Genomic DNA, 20,469 nt, shown 5'->3' with positions numbered 1-20,469 from the left:
ACGTCCTTTTTTCAAAGGAGTCAAACATGACCTGCGGGACATGAGAAACTGTGCAGGAGTAGAAGGTCCATCCTAGAGACAAGAGCTGTGGTGATTTACTGATATGTCCACAGTGGAAATCTTCAGACGTCAGCTTTGTCCATCAGTGTGTAGATTTATCGCAGTGTTTATCATTACCCCTGCAAACTGTTAAGGAATAAGACTGTCGGGAGGGGACAGGATGGATCATAGAACTTGAAAATGTCACGCTTAACTGGCCATATATTACATGAAACCATAATAACCGGATGAATTAACAGGCAAGTTTGTTCAGAAGTAATTACATTTCTCACCTAGTCTAGCAGGCCTTGTATTCAGAGAACTGATTTATATCGCATAATTAGCTACAAAGTGCCTGAAAAGTCAGGCGAGAACACAGGCACAGAGAGAAAAAAAAAATCAATGGTGAAGTGAGGAGTACTATAAACAGCCAATGAATAAGTAATCTGGCAAAAACCTTTCTTCACCAGACTGGAAATTATTATATATCGTCCCAAAGTGTTTGTGACATTTCTTCAGAATCTTGTAATCAAGCAGCTCTGGTGCCAGTACACTTACTCTTTCCAATCTTCCAATGCAGTCCACATGGGCAACAATCTTGCAGGCTGAACATTTTTTACGTGGGCCCATTTTCTGGAAAAAAATACAAATAAAATCATTATTCATCAGAAAAATCAATAGAATTCACATACATATACAGATGTGGATGTCTTATTGACACTTCAAATATAAACTTGTCAACTCATAAACTGATGACAACGTCAGATCATGATTACATAAAGAAACTTGGATTTTCCTCAGCTTCAAATCAATGAGGTGGGCCTTGGGTTTGATTTCTAACTTAAATTGATTTGTTTTTACCAGCAAAAAGTTACCCTGCAACTTATCAAGACATCAGTCTTTGTTGACAGCTTGCAGCAAGTCTAGTGATCAATACCTAATACTGAGTGATCATAAAGCCATTTCCTAAACAGTATTTTGTTTTAGCCGAGATGAAAAGCCCTGAAATTTGGTAAACAATACAACAGGCATGCAGATATATTCATGTGTTTGTTTATTTGCTGTATGCACAATAACATTCTCTGATGTGACGATCTACAAAACATAAAATTCACCAAAATCGTTAACTTATAGTCATGGCCGAGATTTCACGTCACTTCATAATGCTGTACATATTCTGAAATGGACAAAGTCTGTATGAATTTTAAAGATCATTAGTATTTTATCCAGAATCTGATGGATGGGGAGTGTGACACGATACATTTATAACAATTTATAACAAAAAGTTTCTCCTATTCAACATTCACTGGGGAAAACAACTGGCACTAACTTGGACAATGTCATTTCATTAAAGGATCTACAACTCCATAGGCAGAATCCACAAGGGTACAGGAACCAGAGTGTATATCTAAAAGCCAGTTAAATTGGTACACTCACTTGGCTCATGTATGCTGTCAGAGAACCATACAATAACAACCCTTCTTGTACTGTGTACGGACCATGATTTGGCCATTATGCCAAATCAAATTTGCCAGCTGTGTATTATGGTAATGAACAAACAAGAACAAAAGAACACTGTTGATGTCATGGAAGAATATCAGACATCAAGGTCACCCAGGCAGTCCATCCAGAAAATAAATCAATGTTCAAGAGAAAAAAAATTGATGAGTTATAAACCCATATACTGTATTTCATCTCATATTTGGCCTGTAAAAGTGCATTTTCTTAAGCACAATACACTTCAAAATGACACTTTAGATGCCAACACTTATGATTTTCTTGTAAGAAATTATTCATTCTTGACAAAAAAACTTACATGCACATCTTTGCCAAGCAGCGCTTATAACAAATCTGATATTTAGCTAGAATGACGCCTGAACCCACTAACTAACATCCTACTTCTACCCTGATGTATACATCCCTCAGGATAACAAGTGGCAAAGTTCCCCAGTAAGGAAGTCCAGCGTGACCTACATACAGTGGAGGTGATTGACTAGAACAGGTGATTGACTGTTAAAGTTAATATCCTGAAATAAGACTTTTTTCCAGTGGGGGATAATACAAAATCAATGAGATAAAAGTCAAAGGGAGTCCTGACAACAGCTTTCAAACAAGGGCCCTGCTGATCCCCGGAAAATACCACTTCCATGCACATTTATCCCACGGAGGGATACCAAGTGTTTTCATTACCCTACTTACTGTCTGCCGGCCACAGACGTGAAGCTGGCGTGTTTAACCGCCACATGATGGACACTGTGTAAAATATATGGGCAATAGGGATTTGGAGTCTTGTCTCTGTAATGATCAATCACCCTATAAAAGAATGGCATCACAAAAAAACACTAAACTAAAAAAAGGGACAATCTCAACAGCCAAAATGAGGATATGATGAAAGAGGGAAAAACGAAGCTGCAATCTGATTCGAAATCAAACCTTCGATCCTGGCAAGCCACAGATGAGTATCAGGGGGAAAGATTTACAGGGTCATCAAATTGTAGTTTCTCAGTAATTTGCAGACACTTACAATAATACCGCATTAGAGATAACAGAGGGATCACAGCCACCTTACTCAGTGCCACGCAGTGAGATCATGGAATTCCCATACATTATCAGTCATGGCAATGAGCAGTATTAATAACATTATCAATCAGCTTTTGTTTTGATGAATTTTTGTTTTTTTACTTGAAGATTTTGGTCAAGAAAACTTCTGCGATGTGTATAGCATCCTGAGATAATAATAGGAATATGAAAAAAATGAGTGACAGGCCGATATGTTGGAGGCAGAGGACTGTTGGGACAAGGCAGACAGAATTGGGAATATTTGAATATCCTACATGCATAGCCCACTGCATTTTCTGTCCATATACACACTTCTTTCCTGATCAAGGACATCAAAGTGTCTCACAGTCAATAATCTAATCCACTGTATGAAAACCAAACTCAGCTACATCCCGTTCATTAAAATCTTCCCAGACAACTTCATACATAGTGTTTAGGAAATATTCATGAACTGATGTGTTTCTATTCTTTGACATTTTTCAAAAATGTTAGTCTTGCTATAGAAAGGCTTTATAATGTATTGGTATATAACACTTACTTAGGTCTACCTGTTACAGTTTTTAACTGATAACTTTTGTATATGCCATACTCAAAATTGATTTACATGTATGTTTGTACACCACAATAAAGCGGACCCATGGCATCACTCCTATGACATCACACCTAGGACATGTGCATGTGAAAACATGCAAGCCTTTAACAGACACGAAAGTGATTTGATTTATTTTATTTTGATTGGTGTTTTACGCCGTACTCCGAAAGTGATTTGGCTTGGCTTTAGTAAAGTATTGGTACAGATCATAGCAACACTTCACTTGTAATCCTTTCTTACTTCCTAGCATGTTACAGAAAAAGTCTTGCATGTTACAGAGAAAGTCTTGTATGTTACAGAGAAAGTCTTAAGATATACTACTGCAAATGCAGGTATTTCCCTACAAGCAATCAACTGAAAGCCATGCTCTTCTCAATGTTTTTGGTTAGATCACTTTCAGATTGAGATTCTTGAGAAAAAGAGACTGCCTAAAAAAAGACAGCTTCAAAACTGCAGTTTGACTTCCATTCCAGAAATTAGTCAAAGAAACGAAGTATCGACTTTGAAATGACTGCTGTGGGAAAGGTCATCAATAACTACTTAGGTAATCTTAGGCTAAAGTGTTTTTATTGGTGGATTGCATTCAACTCCTTCATTGTCAGAAGAGAGCAGCCTTCACAGAATAATCTGCCAGACATTATTTGCCAGGACTTCTTACTTCAGAACAAAGTTCCACACTTTGATGTACATTGAAGTTTTTGAGGATAATATTGCATTTTAATTGACATCAACAAGCGTACAGAACAATCAAAGAAGACAATCTTTGGATGACTAAATCAAAGGTTGACATACACCAAACATTTGTTTTCTTTCAAATACATCAGACACCCAGATATTATACTTCATAAAATCATGCAATGTGTATTTTGATTCGTTTCTCCTGGTAAAAGGTTTTCACAGTGGAATTCAATACAGTATTGTTAAAGTAAGGAGTAGAAATTTACACTTTAATTTCTTGCAGATTAAAAAACTGTACAGGTTAAGTAACTGATTAATTAATATTTAATACTTTTTGACCAACATAAACAGACTGTGATATGTTTTGCATTCAGCATCAAAGATTTGAGTTGTACAAGAGACCCATTACAGTTTGTTTCCTGTCTGCATATAGTGATCGACTTGAAGGCCTCAGGTGAAGCAGATGCACGAAACTCCAGAAAACAGGAACCACGTTCAATCTCCACCTCTTCCACATGTTCGTAATATATATGCTAATGTTCATGGCGATTTTATCATCATTGTCAAACCCGCTGGATTTCCGAGTAGCAGATGGCTGCTGATAATCGAATCACCTAATTATTCACAGAAGATCATGATAAAAGAGGAAATCAAAAACAAATTGTGGCTGGTTCAAGCAGAGTTCCTGCTCAAGTCGATTTTGCGAATATTTGGTTCTGAACAGAGTTCGATGTACCTTTACATCAACTCTTTTCCTAGATACATCCTACATTCATATGCACACACATACAAACACATGGCTTTGTAAGATAACTATTTTCTTTGGCAAGATGATATTAAAAACCTGCTTGCCTAGAGTACAGTGTATTTATTTTATTTCATTGGTGTTTTACGCCATACTCAATAATATATCACTTACATGACAGCGACCAGTATTATGGTGGGAGGAAACAGGGCAGAGCCCAGGGGAAACCCACAACCATCTGCAGGTTGCTGAGAGACATTCTCACTTATAGGGTACAGTCATGGACAAAGTTTCTAATATATGAACTGAATTAAAAAGTGTTGTTTCCTTTTGGGTTATTATGCACAGCATGAAGTAGATGGTTCAGTGCGCATTCCTCAAACTGTCAAAATGATTTTGGACATAAGCCAACATTTAAAACTGTGTTACAATACTTACCTGGGTACTGGAAGTTTATATTTTGTCACAGTTGCCTTGAGATACTTGCAAGAAGGAATAATAATATTTAAAATGAGAAATATTTTTTACATTTAAGGAATCACACCAGACTCCAGACACCTTTAATAGATACAAGGTAGACACTGTAATCACAAAGCCACACAGGGGTAGTCACAGGGAAACACTTGGACTCACCAAACATTCCGGCTCAAGGAGGTAGCACCAATCCCCTGAGGCATTTGAGTCCACCCACAGATGTTCACTGTGATACGCCCCATCCTGAAAAAAAAATAAATGTTCTCTTAATAGTAATAATAGCCTTTTATGAGCATTTTGTCGCATTTGACACAAAATACATAGAATCTTTAGAAGAGGAGCTGTCTGAAAGGTTTCCTTTCAAGGATGATCCATCAAAACACACCCACTTACCTCACCAACCAGCCTCCCAAAATTATGACCATTAATTTTGTCACTTTCACAGCAAAATTCTTGGAATCTAAAGAAAACTGTGAGAAAGATTTCGTTTACAGGATGACCTATCATAATTTGATCACCATCCTCACCCCCTACCCCCTTATAGTAAACAAACTGCTATGAAATTTGCCACATACAGTCACTTGATATTTCCAGCACTGATAAACTTTCGAAATGCAAAAGGGACATATTCAAATTCTGATGCTTTTGCCTTTTGTCACATTCTGTCTGTTAGATATAACTGTCACAAGATGTCAAAAGGATTTTTTTTGTCTCATTTTGTCACAGGCACAGGTGATCCATATGAGTGACCTACATCAACATTCCGGTCCATTTCTTAAGTAATGAAGGGCATCAGGTGGTTTGAATAACAAGCAAAAGCAGGCTAAGAATGAATTCTATCATGTTACCCACCACTGCCATATGTAGCTATTCCAGGTAATTAGCTTGAAGATGGTATTAAAAGCAGAGAGAAAACCACAGAAAACAGCAGCGATACATCATGTTATACAGTTATTCCCTAGTCATCTGACACAAGTTGCCACAATACGAACATTAACCTATTTCCTTAGGTTCTCCTCCACTGGACTTTCAAAACAATTTGTTCACAGTTAGAGCTTGAGCTTTTACAGAGTCTTATTTCTTGCATCTTGCTACTGACAGGCAACATAACTATATTGTTTTACCGGCTACTGCTCTGAAAACTGCTTCCTTAACTATATGCCTACAGGGGTTGAGGGGATGGGGATATAGTTTATGTGATGCCAAATCCCTCTTCGCAATGAATAATTCTTATCACAATAGCTAGGACAGACACATAAACACGATAGCACGAAGTCTTGCTCTAAGGTGTCATTCTGACTTTAGCTGACAAATTTCAAGCAAATTAAGTTTAAGCATCCGGTGCCCTGTTAAACTGTATCTTTAAATTCCTCTGACAACAATCCCTCCCTACTGAGATATTTCATTGGGTATGAAATATGGGTACATGTTGCCTGTTTATTACTTATGCTGTGTACAGAAGATGATGTGGTTTTCTAACAATGAACTAAACCAAGAGCAGTAAATTTGCTGGATGTAAGTTGTCAGAGATCTAGCTGCAGGACTTAATTATGAAAGTGAGCAAAATAATAAACCTTAGCCTTTGGCATTGTTGGTTATGAACAATGATATAAAAGAATATGATATTCTATTCACTTTGAGGCATTAGAATTTACCACACGTACACAAATCCTATGAACTCACTCACTGAAGATATAAATTAAACCTTTATAATCAGGTGACTCTTGAAACTGCTTTCCACATACAAATAACCAAAGCAGTCCGTGTGAAAAAAAAAGCCCCAGGCTCTTGCTAAACAATGGACTTATTCTAATCTATCTGATATAATGGAGGACAAGATGAAGAAGCAACAGGATCGATGTAAAACTGGATGCCATAACAGGAAACCACAATGCAACACAAGTTTCATGCCGGATAAGTAGATGAAGAATTTCATACAAAACACGACAACAACTGGTGAATAAAGGGGCAGTGAAACCATCATACAGCTCAATGTTTACATTTACACACAACTAACCATAATTACACCTTTATGTGTATACTAGACACATAGCCCCTAAAGGGCCATTGTATGAAGACAAAGTCCTCCAAGGTTTTCTAAATATAGCCCTGAAAAATCCATTCCATTCTAAGAATAGCTGTTTATTGTAAGCTAATGTTTCTATAGAGATGATACCATATCACGATTGGTTAAAAACAGTCTCGCAAGTGATGAAGGGCTAGAAATCAAACCACCATGTTGTAATTACTGTCAACTTCTATCAACACAAGGAGATCAGACTCAGGAACAATGTTGCTAATCTGGCCTCTCGGAACTCCACAGCTATCCTATTTATAAAACTCTCGCTGAAATGATCAAAAGACATGCCACTCCATCAGTAGGCGGCATCTACATCCAGAAACCTCAAATTAATAAGGATGATTTTCAACAGCTTAATCTAAACAACACTAAAAGCTAGTGTAATTATGCACAGCAAAACTTCCACATAGATGTACATGCACCAACAACACAGAGATACATATACATGTCACAAAACTGTGTACGCAGTGATGAAGTCTATATTAGGGGAATGCTAAACACAGCACACTGTACAGATATATTACAATCATCATCAGGGAACAAGTCATAAAGATCTGATTTGCAATGCTTTAATTACGGCAAAATTTTTAGTGCCAAAAGAATGCACTGTCAAGCCAAATAAGAACCATTCCTGCTCAGATCCTTAATGTATGTGCTGATATATCAAGAGTTTATTTGCAAGCACCAAAGAAAAGAATACATGACAATTAACAAGAGTGCAATATGGAACAAAGTTGGTTAAAACAAGCTTTAGACACAAGCAAGACGCAAACTTTAAGTGTCTACGATCAAGGCTCAGCATCAGATGAGAATCTGAACTGCCATTTCAGACTAAAAGTGGTTTTCACCAAAACAAATCACATTTAAACACACTTTCAGGTAATGCATCATTCTCAAAACGTACTTTGAAAGCTATCTTCAGAACAGTGATAGAACACACATGTATTCAATAGATATGACATCTTCATCCAAGTCATTTTTGACTCTGATCTCGGTTTAACTCACTGTGTGAAACCATACATATAACTCTCCGCTAGTGTTATGACTTTAAACTCCATGGCATGTATTTCAGCTAACACTCAGCCGATACTGCTCAACTACCCTATGGATTTTATTCAACAGGCACATTCAACCAAGCACATTCAACAAACAAATCTGATTTATTCTCAACTGAAAACACCAACTGTTTCCCACTGGGTTCTTCTCGACAAGAGTAGTTTATTATTTAAGGCAAAATATTGTAACATAATACGGATTAACCAACCAAACTGAAGATCTCTACCGGTACACACATGTACATAAATCTTCAGATATTGCAAACCATTCCTTACTCACTTTGGAAGATGAAGCCACTGACAGTTAATGAGGCTCTAATTAGGCCCTCGTTAAAAAGCCAAGAATGGGTGACAGCAGGAAGCCAGTAACATTCATGAGCCAATGATTCCATATATAATGATTACCCTACAGCAGACTTGAAGGTTTCGCATCAAAATGAAGGAGCTCAGTGGTTAATAATCAGACACTCAGGGCTTGAGCACCAATGTTCAAACTAGGAAAAAAAATCTTGAAATAAATCAATGAAGTCTTCCATTCAAACAGGCATATTAGGGGAAAAAAAAAAGGTTGGCAGCACAGTATGAAACAGTAACCCATAAATAATCCATGAATGACTGCCAATGAGCAATCTCATTCATTCTGATTGTGATTTTTTGTTTCTTTCTTGCAAGATACCTGTGGTGAAGCTGATTTATTCTTCTTGTCTGCCTTTATTAAAATAAATTTATATTATCCTGGCTAAAATGAGCATTCAAAAGTTAAAAGAAAACAATTCCGGTAAGAGAATTAGCAACTAATGGGCAATAAAAGTATAAAATGTACTGAATTCTATACCAACATCCATGGCATTGCATGAATCAAAACTGTCACCAGATGCATGCCATCATAGCACTATACATATTTTACTTTTATGCTTTAAGGCTAATATACGAGATGATTTTGGTGCCTTCTTTACAATTCTGGTCTTTTGAGAAATAAAGTTAACTGAACATTCATGTAGTATTGGACGACTGATTGGATCCTATATTCTTCCATGACCCCTCTTTTATATGTATGTTTATTCAGTAAGTGCATTCTTGACATCATTTATAGCTCTTCTTGAGCTGAATGTTGGCTTGCTACTTAAAACAATTCATTATTTACTGTGGGCGAAATATTAGAATTTTTGTCAAGCATGAAATGATACTGTACCCTGTTCAATTTAGCAACAGTGAAAGGTTACATTTTTATCAAAATATGCTTTTGGTGAGGTATACTCCAGAGTAAATTTTAAAGACTAAATGGCTTTATTTTAGTCATTTTTTGCCTAAAAAAGGGCACTTTCGTGGTACAAACAAGGGCCAGATCCAGGTACATGTATGAGACTCAGAATTAATCTAGATTAGACCCTTTGGGATCTTGAAAAGCGCACTGGCATGAAAATACGGATGTTTGCAGGAATTTGAATCAGCTATTGCTCAGAACAGAAACACAACTTCAATCATCTTCTTTTAGTGTATATCATTCAAACTGTCAGCATAAATAAAATATTCCACCCTGTCCACAGGGGAAGAGAAAACCTTGACCTTTATATCAAATATCAAATTCATGGGAATTTTTGTTGAAAGTTTAAATGATGACAATAACATGTCAAATCTATTAGGAAAATACTTACACACCAGTCCACTGTGGAACGAAGCTCTCTTTTTCTGTAGCCATGCTCGGCGTGACTTGGGTGTAAGAAGTTGTTATGGTTGAAGGTACTTTTGGATATTGCTTTTCTGTCAAGAAGAAAAAAAGATAACAAAGGCCTGATTAAAATCATCCTTGCATAATTGAGTTAATGGAACAGTCAGCCTCTTTACATCAGGATTTAGCGAAAAATAAATCTATATCACATGTGATAAGATGAAATTTGGCGCAAGACCTTCAAACATAAACAGGATTCCTTCAAGTTCTTGCTGCATGAAAATCTTGTATTTAATAGCCAAAGTAGCATTTTGGTGAATGTAACCATTATAATGTATGAATTCAGTCTGTAGCATTTTGTTTTCATATAGAGTATGAGAGAGTATAAATTAAGTCAGTATTAATTTTGGTTAAGATCCATAGTAACTTTTCATTTCTTGGCTCCAATCCTTACGAGTCCTCATGTAATAATATTTGTGTGAGTTGAGCCAATAAAAAACTCCATGTATATACAACTTGTGTGTGAAGGTTAAGTTCATGACACAATGTTGCAATATACAGAGCAGTACAAAGATAAACAATTGAAGCAATCCCAGTACTTTTAACTGTGTTGATTTAGTCCTGCATATATGAGCTTACTAAGTGATTGCACCATGCAGTTGATTTACTGTCAGTGTTACAATAGCTCATATACACTGGGAGAAAAAAAAAAAGAAAAAAAAAAGAAAGAAAAAAAAAACCCAGAAGAAAATAAAAACCAAGTATGTTGTCTATATTGGAGACAAAATCTAAATCATAAATGTACACATGAACATTCCCTTTGGGAATCTGTTTTTAGTAGTTATTATCAATTTAATAGGCAGAGCATGTCACCCACTACTTTCAGGGGAATTTAACCATCGGACGAATGAAAGCAATCAACAGAAGTCCTTGGCCTTGGAGTCAATTTTTACATAACTGATGAACAATGTGACCAAATATTGAACGATGTGGAGGAGTTCCCTACTGGGCTGTCCAGCAGCAAATGGAATGTTTGAAAAGAAATGTCCGACCTGCCACGTACTGGCTTTCCGACTGAGTTCTCAGTCTCACTGTTCAACAATATTTCTGGGGAAAAAACGATACAGTCGAACAATACCATGCCAATTCCAGAGCCAATACCTTTGCCTTAACACTGAATCACATTTTTCTTTTTCTTGTGGAGGAACTCCTGCTTTGAGGTGTAGCCAGAAGGGCATATTCAGTCAATCATTACACTGCCAAATATAATTACAGTTCTGAAAGATCTGACACGCAGAACTAAAACCAGCAATATATAGGAAACAGATATGTGGAACGGAACAACAACAAAAGGCAATAGAGGACAGAACGGTTGTAGAGCTTTCCTGATAGAGAGGCTAATTCACTTGAAATCAGAGACTTACATCCCAATGGACAGAGGAGTTAGTATGGATCTGTTGTGTACGTTGTGTGGGCTTGGGCATGCCTACGCTGCCATATCAACCTTGGCCGTTATCATCCACAGGGCAAAGGGGTTGACACACCAGGACAAGCAATGATATAACTGATGACATGTTCACGTCAAAACAGCAATGTGAAGAGGGAAAAGTCAACAGAAACTATTGAAACTTTACCCCAAGCCTTCCATAAACTACTGTTCATCATGTTGAATTCTTGACACTTTTATTGAATGCTGAATGATGAAAACATGGCTAGAAAACGATAAATATTTATTAAATATCTGTTTCAAGAAATCCCCCTATATTGCCAAAAGCAAGCAATCCATTCACCTTTAGCTTAGCAATTAGAGTCCAGATGACACAGGCTGGCTGTCATTCAGCTTTGGGAGGAAAAGAAACACACTAGATGTCACATGTCAGCTGCAAGTATAGGGTGTAAGGAAATAAGGAACCAAGACTGATCTTCCACGTGGTAACGAGATGTTCTCAACACAAGGGGCTGCGCTATGAAATATTGAACACTGTCTGACATGGCTTCCAACAAATGACCAGTCTTTTCACTCTAACGTGGTGGTTAAATAACATTAACCATACACTAATACAATTAGCTTCCGACAACTGCGTAATGCATTTGGCCCCCTGGGCATAGTGGCGGACATATCTGCAGTATGGCTAGCCTGACAGTCAAAGACAAGCTACATGCATTCCATCTCAACAATTTCGCCCAGCTTCCTTATCAGATCAACAGCACATGCACAAACGTCCAAAATATGCCACACCAATAACCTTGGGATGGAACTTTTAAAGGTCAACTTAAAATAAATGGTAATTCAATTAAATACTCAAGCCGCAATGATTGGATGAAAGGAGGGAAAGTCATTCAGTATTCGTTTGCTCCGAGTTCTCCTTTGGCACATTTGTCACAACCTTCTAACTGCACTCATGAAAATAACTAACATGTATACCTGGCACAGTGTCATTTACAAACTTTCATCCTATACCCTAAACACCCAACAAACTTGACACCAAAAGTAAAAAATGAAATGAAAAATTGAAACTGACATATTTGAAACAATTTTGAAGATTAAAGTCAGATGGTCAAGTGGGCACTTGGAGTTTTCACAGAAATCCTAAAATGGCCTGCCCAAACACAAGAACAGTCTTTTGAATGTGTCAAAAGATACAATGTATATTATGTACATGGTTGAATTGTTAATGATTTAGATATGCAGCGTTTTGTCAAATTTGAAGACCCAGGATGGACAGTATTGTCCACCCAACTTCTTTAGGGATTCATCCTGGACAAATTCATTACCATTAAGACACCGAAATTGGAAAACAAACATTAAAGGTTTGGAAGTTGATAATTTAAATGCAGCCACCTATAAATTATTCAGTCAGTCATAAATGATCTTGCAATATATCAAGCATATTCACAGGTAGTATATAATATTGTTAGGGCTAGTGGCTTTAATCTATCTAGCTATCTGGACAATCCAATGCAAATAGCCCTGTAATCTAGCTAGCTGGACAATCCAATACAAATAGCCCTGTAATCTAGCTAGCTGTCTGGACAACCCAATACAAATAGCCCTGTATCTAGCAAGCTGTCTGGACAATCCAATACAAATAGCCCTGAAATTAGTCAAAGATTGGACTTAAACTTTAGAACATGTGGGCAGTATTGTCCAACCATGTGGGCACAACTAACATTACCTTCCTACATGGAATATGTATATGTATATATATCACCATTTTATACATGGAAATGTATGTACTAAAGTTACGTGACTATATGAATGTATCATGAAAAAAAAAACATGTCAAAAATAAAAACAGGTACAGTAATTTTTTTTTAATGCGTCTTTATTATTAAAGTATTGCTTTCATTATAACTTTATGAAATCAGCAGTAACAGAAGGAAATTCAGAACAGAATCTGTTAGAACATAACAATAGGCTTTTTAGCTGAACAGATTGAATGCCACAGTTGCAGTAGGTTGACATGTTCATTGTAGACATCCTTAGGGCAAGCAGAGCTTTCAAAGTCTGGTGTTCTTGGACTCGATGTCTCCAGCTAATGAAACCTGGGAATCACAAACACCTTGTTATCCATGGCACCAAATGGCCTTTTTTATAAAGTGTACAGTTATTAGACTCTGGGCCATATAGTCAGGCACAAATCTAGCTCAAGGACACGACCATAGACATGAGAAATCAACTGGCAAAACACAATCCAGGCACAGCAGATTATCATCATTTCCAGCCACTAAGCAATTAAATATGGCCGACAACAACAAAGGAAAGCCCACCATGTCATCTTCATCTAATGCTTTGCTATCTTGATGAATGATTTGACTCATTATTTTATGCTGGTCAATTCGGCAAATAATGTATCTGTGATTTTTGGTGCTTTATTCCTGATAAGCGCATTAGCTGGTATAACGTTTCTGTACTAAATACCACATGTATACATTTACACACAGACATAGATATCCAGGGATACAACTTGTCAGAGAATCTGTGAAAAACTGAGGGTATAAATCTCAAGTCTAGACTGTGAGCTCACTCCCACCTAAGTGACATTCACATCAGAAGCTCAGGGGTGGATTTCCTAAAGTCTACCAATAAGACCATCATCAGCAGTTCTGATCTTTAATACATAAAGAGTATGGCTTTCAGGGATTCCTTGGGACACAGCAACTTTAAAAGGCACCCTGGGCAAAACCAAGTTACAATCCCTGTTAGCCTATCCAGGTAAGGCTGCACTTTGTCTGCACTCTTGCCAGAAGTAATAAATGCAATTTTAGCACCAAAATACAGAAATGCTGAAAACAGCCTAAAATTGTCCTTTTCTTATATAACATACCATGGCCTCCACTGAGAGATGTACACTGTATAGCACAATGGTTTATTAACAGTGGTTCAGTGCTGGCTTTCAGAGTCTTTACTTCCTCTTGAGACTAATAAATGGAAGAGCTTGAAGATACCATTTGGAATAGGATTTCACCTGACTGATGTCATGTAATGCACAGAAGATGTCTTGAGTTGATGTGATTTGGAGGCTGGGCAATAAGTCCACCTTTAGGGGACCAGAAGGCATTAAACAGGACACTTAACATTAGACAAGACTTGTAAATACAGATGATATAGGTATTTTGAGCTGCAGCACTGGGAAAGGCTGTCACACTCAGTCCAAGAAATCATCTTTAACTGGACCGATACTATCAATGCTATCCTTCAGGAAGGAGTGATAAGGTGAAGCAGTCCTATCTAAGCTGTGTCAGTAATGATCAGAGGTCTCTTTAAATGACAATGCAACAATAATGGCAACAACAGTCTGCATTAACCTAAACCCCATACATGTTTAATACTGTAACTACATATCCTGCAGAATACCTTGAAAGAGGTGTAATGATAAACATATGGATTTACATCGCTTATCATACTACTTTAAATTAACTTAAGCAGCTTTAGGTCATCATATTATTTTCTGTTTTCGATATAATGTACTGTCAATCAAATATTTCATTTAACATTCCAGCTGGAGTAGAAAGTAAAAAGTACCAGATGACTGCATTACCACTGAATTTGACACTACCTTTTCGAAATATTATATTTTTACTTACATTCCAGGATATTATATATAAGAAAACAACTACAGTTAAATTATTAAGAGTCCTGATGCTACAAAGACACTGTCACACAAGTCAATAAAATCACTGTTATTTGTATCATAATTATAAATCACAAAATATTTACCTTTGTAAAGTATTTTGAAGTAATGAAATACTTACATAATTTACCTTGGCCATATTAAATTAGTTTTCATTTCGGTATATTGAAAATGCACTTTTAGATTGACATACATGTACCAACTAACTATCTCTGACATGTGGAGATTTGCCTTTGTTTCCCCATCTAAGTACATACAGGTCACAACTGCAGAGCAAAACTAAGGTTCTGGGCTTCCAGCTGATAGTTACACATTCACAAACTTGACATTTTCAAGCTGATAATGACACGATTTTGGTCACCATGCACTGTTTAATGATTTAGGAATCCATTTTGCATTGTCCTTGTAGCCTTATAGCCTTGTGTGTGTACATTTACCACTCATATACAGTTACCATCAACTGAGATCAGAACAAAGTAATGGTGGCTATTTCTCTGACAGAAAAGTGACTGGGAACAGGCAGTTGAGAATGTAGGGCAGTAGGGCAAGGACAGTTCCTGGGGAGCATTTTCTGCTTCTTACTGTGGATTACAGGTAGAGAATCTGCAGGTCAGGTTCAGATATTAGAGGGGGGCATTCACCCTCAGAGGATTCCCACCAGGCTCCCAAGAAGAAGGGGAGCTCCCCAAACAGAACTGCAATAACAGACCCTCTAAGGCAGGTTAAGGTTATGTCATTCAGGTCATCAGCCAGGGACAAAGAGTGACTCCTTGTAATAAGGCAGCCCATGGCTGTCCATCATATCCCTGGATTTGTGCTGGGCAAATAATAAATATAGTGAGTCTACAACTCCAGGCAATCACTGCCTGAACCCAAACAAGAGACCAATCATTAAGATTTCCATGCCTTCACTTGGATAAGAATCCTGAGAACATATCTTTTTTTATTTGTAAATACATCCTGAACAGCTTATAACATCTCTGTACAACAGGATAATACAGCTAGACAATGGACAAATAAATTTTGTTTCACTTTTTTTTCTTTTTGATAAGTGCAAGAACATGGATAGCCAATACCACAACCTATTGTGTCCAATGATCCCTATATAATAATTTTTTTGGGGAGTTTTGAACTTCCTACAGCCATGTTAAAGGGAAGCAGCATCGACATTGTTTGCCTAAAAGTAGATATAGGGGCTCCTGTGTTAAACCCTCCAGTTTTGGTCACGCTTGAATAAGTCTTGTTCAGCCAATCAGATATGATTCTGTATTCCTTTAAGTTACAAGCAGATGTAATCTTAAAATCCATGAACAACCTGAGTTAAAAGTTGTAAGTTTTGATCCAAATTGTCACATATATTTTTCAAAATGCTTGTTGTTCACCCATAAGCGGGGATCATCATATATATATATATATATATATATATATATATATATATATATATATATATATATATATATATATATATATATATATGCTTTCATTATTATTATTCTCCTAGGGTGAATACTCAGGCAAGTCATGTGACAACTAACACAGAAAGTGACCAATGAGAAGACATCTTGTGTGGACAATGAGTTATTAGACAGATAATACAAGCAGATCAGTAAGTCTAGGAATGGTTGACCACAGTGGAGCAGTAAAGCTCAGGGAAAATATCCAGTAAATAGCCGTACAGGCAGGCACCTCAACCAGAGGTCTCCATCGCAGCATTTAATGTAATCAAAGCCACACGCAAACCTTAGGTAATATATGGTGCCATCCCTGACCTGCGGCAGAAAATCTGCCATTATAGCTGTACAGCTTCCTATTACCAACAGAAAACTAATCAAAGAAAGTGGTAATACATTTTTCTTCTTTTTTTTTTCTTTTTTTCAGTCTAATAAGATATATAAGGCGATGACAGTTATGATGTGTCCTCGTCTACTTAATATAAGACTTTCAACACTGCGTTCATTTGTTACGATGAACACTAACCAAGCATACGATGACAATATCACCTTTGAAGTCAACACTACAGAAACTGGTTTTGCTCAAATTGCACAACCAGGGTCATTTCAGCAGTCCTTGATATCTAGGGATGTTCTTTAATCAGAGCTACAGAACCTAGACATACGTGTTCATGTATAAGAAGAGAATGTGTTCACAGACTGTTAATTAATTGCGACCATATAGTGAATGACACTGACCTAGCCATTTTACAATCACTGTCCTGACTTGAACTACTGATCCATCATTAACTATTTATTTATTTATTTGATTGGTGTTTTACACCGTATTCAAGAATATTTCACTTATATGACGGCGGCCAGCATTATGGTGGGTGGAAACCGGGCAGAGCCCGGGGGAAACTCACGACCATCCGCAGGTTGCTTGCAGACCTTCCCACGTACGACCGGAGAGGAAGCCAGCATGAGCTGGACTTGGAACTCAAAGCGACTGCATTGGTGAGAGACTCTTGAGTCATTATGCTGCGCTAGCGCGCTCCATCATTAACTAGTACCTATGCCCACAATGCTTCAGCCATTTCAGAGCTCCTTCCTCTCGCACATAGGTGGGAAGGTCTGCCAGTAACCTGCGGAGGTCAGCTCCTACCAGCATTAAGGAGAATGTGTGTACCAAATTTGGAAGCTTTATCATAACTTTCTTTTTTAAAATCATGTACACCTGAAACAATTACGTATAAGTTCAAATATACAAAATTAAGAGAATATAAAAGACTAATACCCCATGTCTATGTTACATATGGACCTTTCCGATTATTTTAAAGGTACTTCTCTGAGCGTATATAGTAAAACAGCCATTACTAAACCTTGTGTAATAAGGCTGTCACAAAAGTACATTCCACCCGTGTAACAGCTGCAGCTAGGTCATCCAATGTGTATTCTGCACTAAGGTCAAAGAAACATGACACATCACAACAATAGGGCATCAAAACAACAGTGTGATCCAGATCTAGACAGGCTAAATTAGATAGGCTAAATTCAGTATATCACATGAAATGTTACACATATATCAAATGCTTGTGTAGCGCCAACCCCAAATCTGAACCACTGAAAGCTCAATGTGCTTTGGTCTGCCGTATAACAGCCTGGCACCCAACTATCACAATGACTTTTTTTATTGCAGCCGTATTCTGGAGCCAAAAGCAACACAACCTTTAGTTCACATGTAGAGACATGTAACCTCAACACCCATGGGTCTACTAAACTATCCCCAAGCATTACCTGTAAGATACCGTGCCTCGTATGATCTTAGTAAGGCCTACATAGACTGGCCTTTCTCACAGTGCCTCAATCCCCACCTTTCGGGAAGATGGAGTTATGGGAAGGTCAAACTGATCGCAGACACAGTGAATACCGTTCCTGACACCCCTCAATCAGAAGACCTGTTATCGTACTTAAGGTGCAAGTTACAATGACAAATGTGCCAAAATATATGTAAATACAGCGAGAATTATTCACCAGCCATGGTAGAAGTAGTCCATATCTGATTCAAGCTGACATAAATACATGTACATGTAAATCGAAAGCGATGTAATGGAAAACTATGTAATATAACTATAATCTCCACTATTGCATAGCATGGTCAACACCAACATGGCATATGCCACGGCCACTGTTCCCTCAGATGTGTCAAATCCAACTAAGATCACTTCTTTGAAATTAAAACTAAATATAAAAATATGTACATATATCTACAATCTTCAGAAAGTGAATGGATTTGTACACAAATCAATGTTGTAAAACCCGCCCACTGAAAGTTCTAATCTTAGTCCTCCATAACAGGGCCTTTTACAATAATTTAACAGCCAACTTCATGTACAAGCTAGAGCCAATTTTAACAACAAAGCTATATACGACCTGTAAAGTGTTAAAGATCCAACCTATATGCCATGACATTTTCAATTACAGCAATAATTCATCCCTTTTTAATATTTTGCACACGTTTCATGCGCACGTTTCATAGAAATTAAAGTAAAAACGGTTACATGTTGGCATTTTTGACATTCCATCGAAACAAAAAATATATTTTATGAAAATTGGTAAGTTTTTTCTTTCCATTAATATTAAGCTATTAATTCTATATCCAATCCACACAAGGACAATTCTACACGATTATCAAAGTCATTCTTGGACATGCATTGTATGTAACAATCAAATTTTTACTCCCTCAAAAATTTTGGTATTTATTTTTTCATGGCACTTACATGAAAACTGCAAAGAGATACGCCCTCTGTGCCTTAATTCAATACACTATATCACAGCAGGACCATCATCAGGATTCCAATTAGTGTACAAGACACACAGGAGAAAGCATTAAGCGTGGGAGACAGAAAAAAAAAAAGATGGCTGTGTGTAGACACCGTTGAGGGGAGATCAATACACCCATGAGGCCATGTGAAGTGTGCTCAGTTATGTCACCAGGCTGATCAATGTGATGATGAGTCCTGATCACAGACGCAGGGAGATATGACGATCACTCATTAGACTGAAACTTGCAGAAGGGAGGGGCGCTGTAGGGACGTCTGTTGATGGTCAGTGGTAAGGGTTAACCCACTGACATTTAAACATGAGTGACCTTGTCATCAAGCGGGCCTCAAATCTCACGAGCACACACGACATGCTCCCAACAACTCCCATCACAATGTCATTTGTGTTCGTTCATGTAAACATGCCAGGCTCCACAAGGAGAACTTCAAAGGCCATTCATGATACAAGCATCCATATATAGTCAGTCTTTCTTCTTTGAAGTACCAATTTCAAAATCTTCATATTCCTTTTAGGACGCCCTAAAAGTTCAATTGCTGTATTTTTTTTATTTTTTATTTCTTTTCGATTTAACATTGGTCTAAGCATTCTCTGCTCACACACAGACTGATTACCTCAGTAGCAGCTATATGTTCCAGTGTTGACATATTCAATATGCTTACAGCGGCAGTAGACTAACCCTAACTAGTACTACACCTATCACCTATTGTCGTGTGCCATGTCAAGAAACATTACTACTGGTTGGAAAATGTGGAGTAGCAGGTATGCCCGGGTAGGTCTTGGTCATTACAATGTAGTTTTAAAACTATACAAATCAGATTAAGGTCTGCTGCAGTATATGATGATGTTTTATTTGCCTTTAAAAGACATACAACGATTATTTAGTTATTTATTTGTTTGCTGTTTATACGTTGTACTCAGGACAGAAGATCATTATGATCTAGTGTGTGGTCTATACACACGGAACATAGGTATGTACACTATGCATACACTGAAATACACCCTAGAGGCCCTAGAAACGTTATGACCAGTTTCCACAATAAACTCCACAGGAAGATGCCTTCAGCTGTGGGGTTAATGGCTTGAACATATATATGTCCATGCTGCAGAACTGCAAGGCAAAACAGGATGTGAACGCTTTCTTAACTGAAAATCTATACAAATACAAATTA

At 37.3% G+C, this 20,469-nt stretch overlaps 1 protein-coding gene across 1 annotated transcript in view; it reads right to left on the bottom strand.

Moving 5' to 3' along the window:
* Positions 1-20,469, bottom strand: part of LOC135482032 (diacylglycerol kinase zeta-like) — a 91,429-nt gene that overhangs the window by 48,261 nt on the left and 22,699 nt on the right. Inside the window, 3 exon segments of the mRNA XM_064761853.1 lie at positions 598-672; positions 5,247-5,330; positions 9,878-9,983. Coding sequence (XP_064617923.1) covers positions 598-672; positions 5,247-5,330; positions 9,878-9,983 — 265 coding nt within the window.

The sequence above is a fragment of the Liolophura sinensis genome, chromosome 1 (assembly GCF_032854445.1).
Source record: "Liolophura sinensis isolate JHLJ2023 chromosome 1, CUHK_Ljap_v2, whole genome shotgun sequence".
NCBI classification, from domain to species: Eukaryota; Metazoa; Mollusca; class Polyplacophora; order Chitonida; family Chitonidae; genus Liolophura; species Liolophura sinensis.
This window is presented reverse-complemented; position numbering and strand designations above follow the sequence as displayed.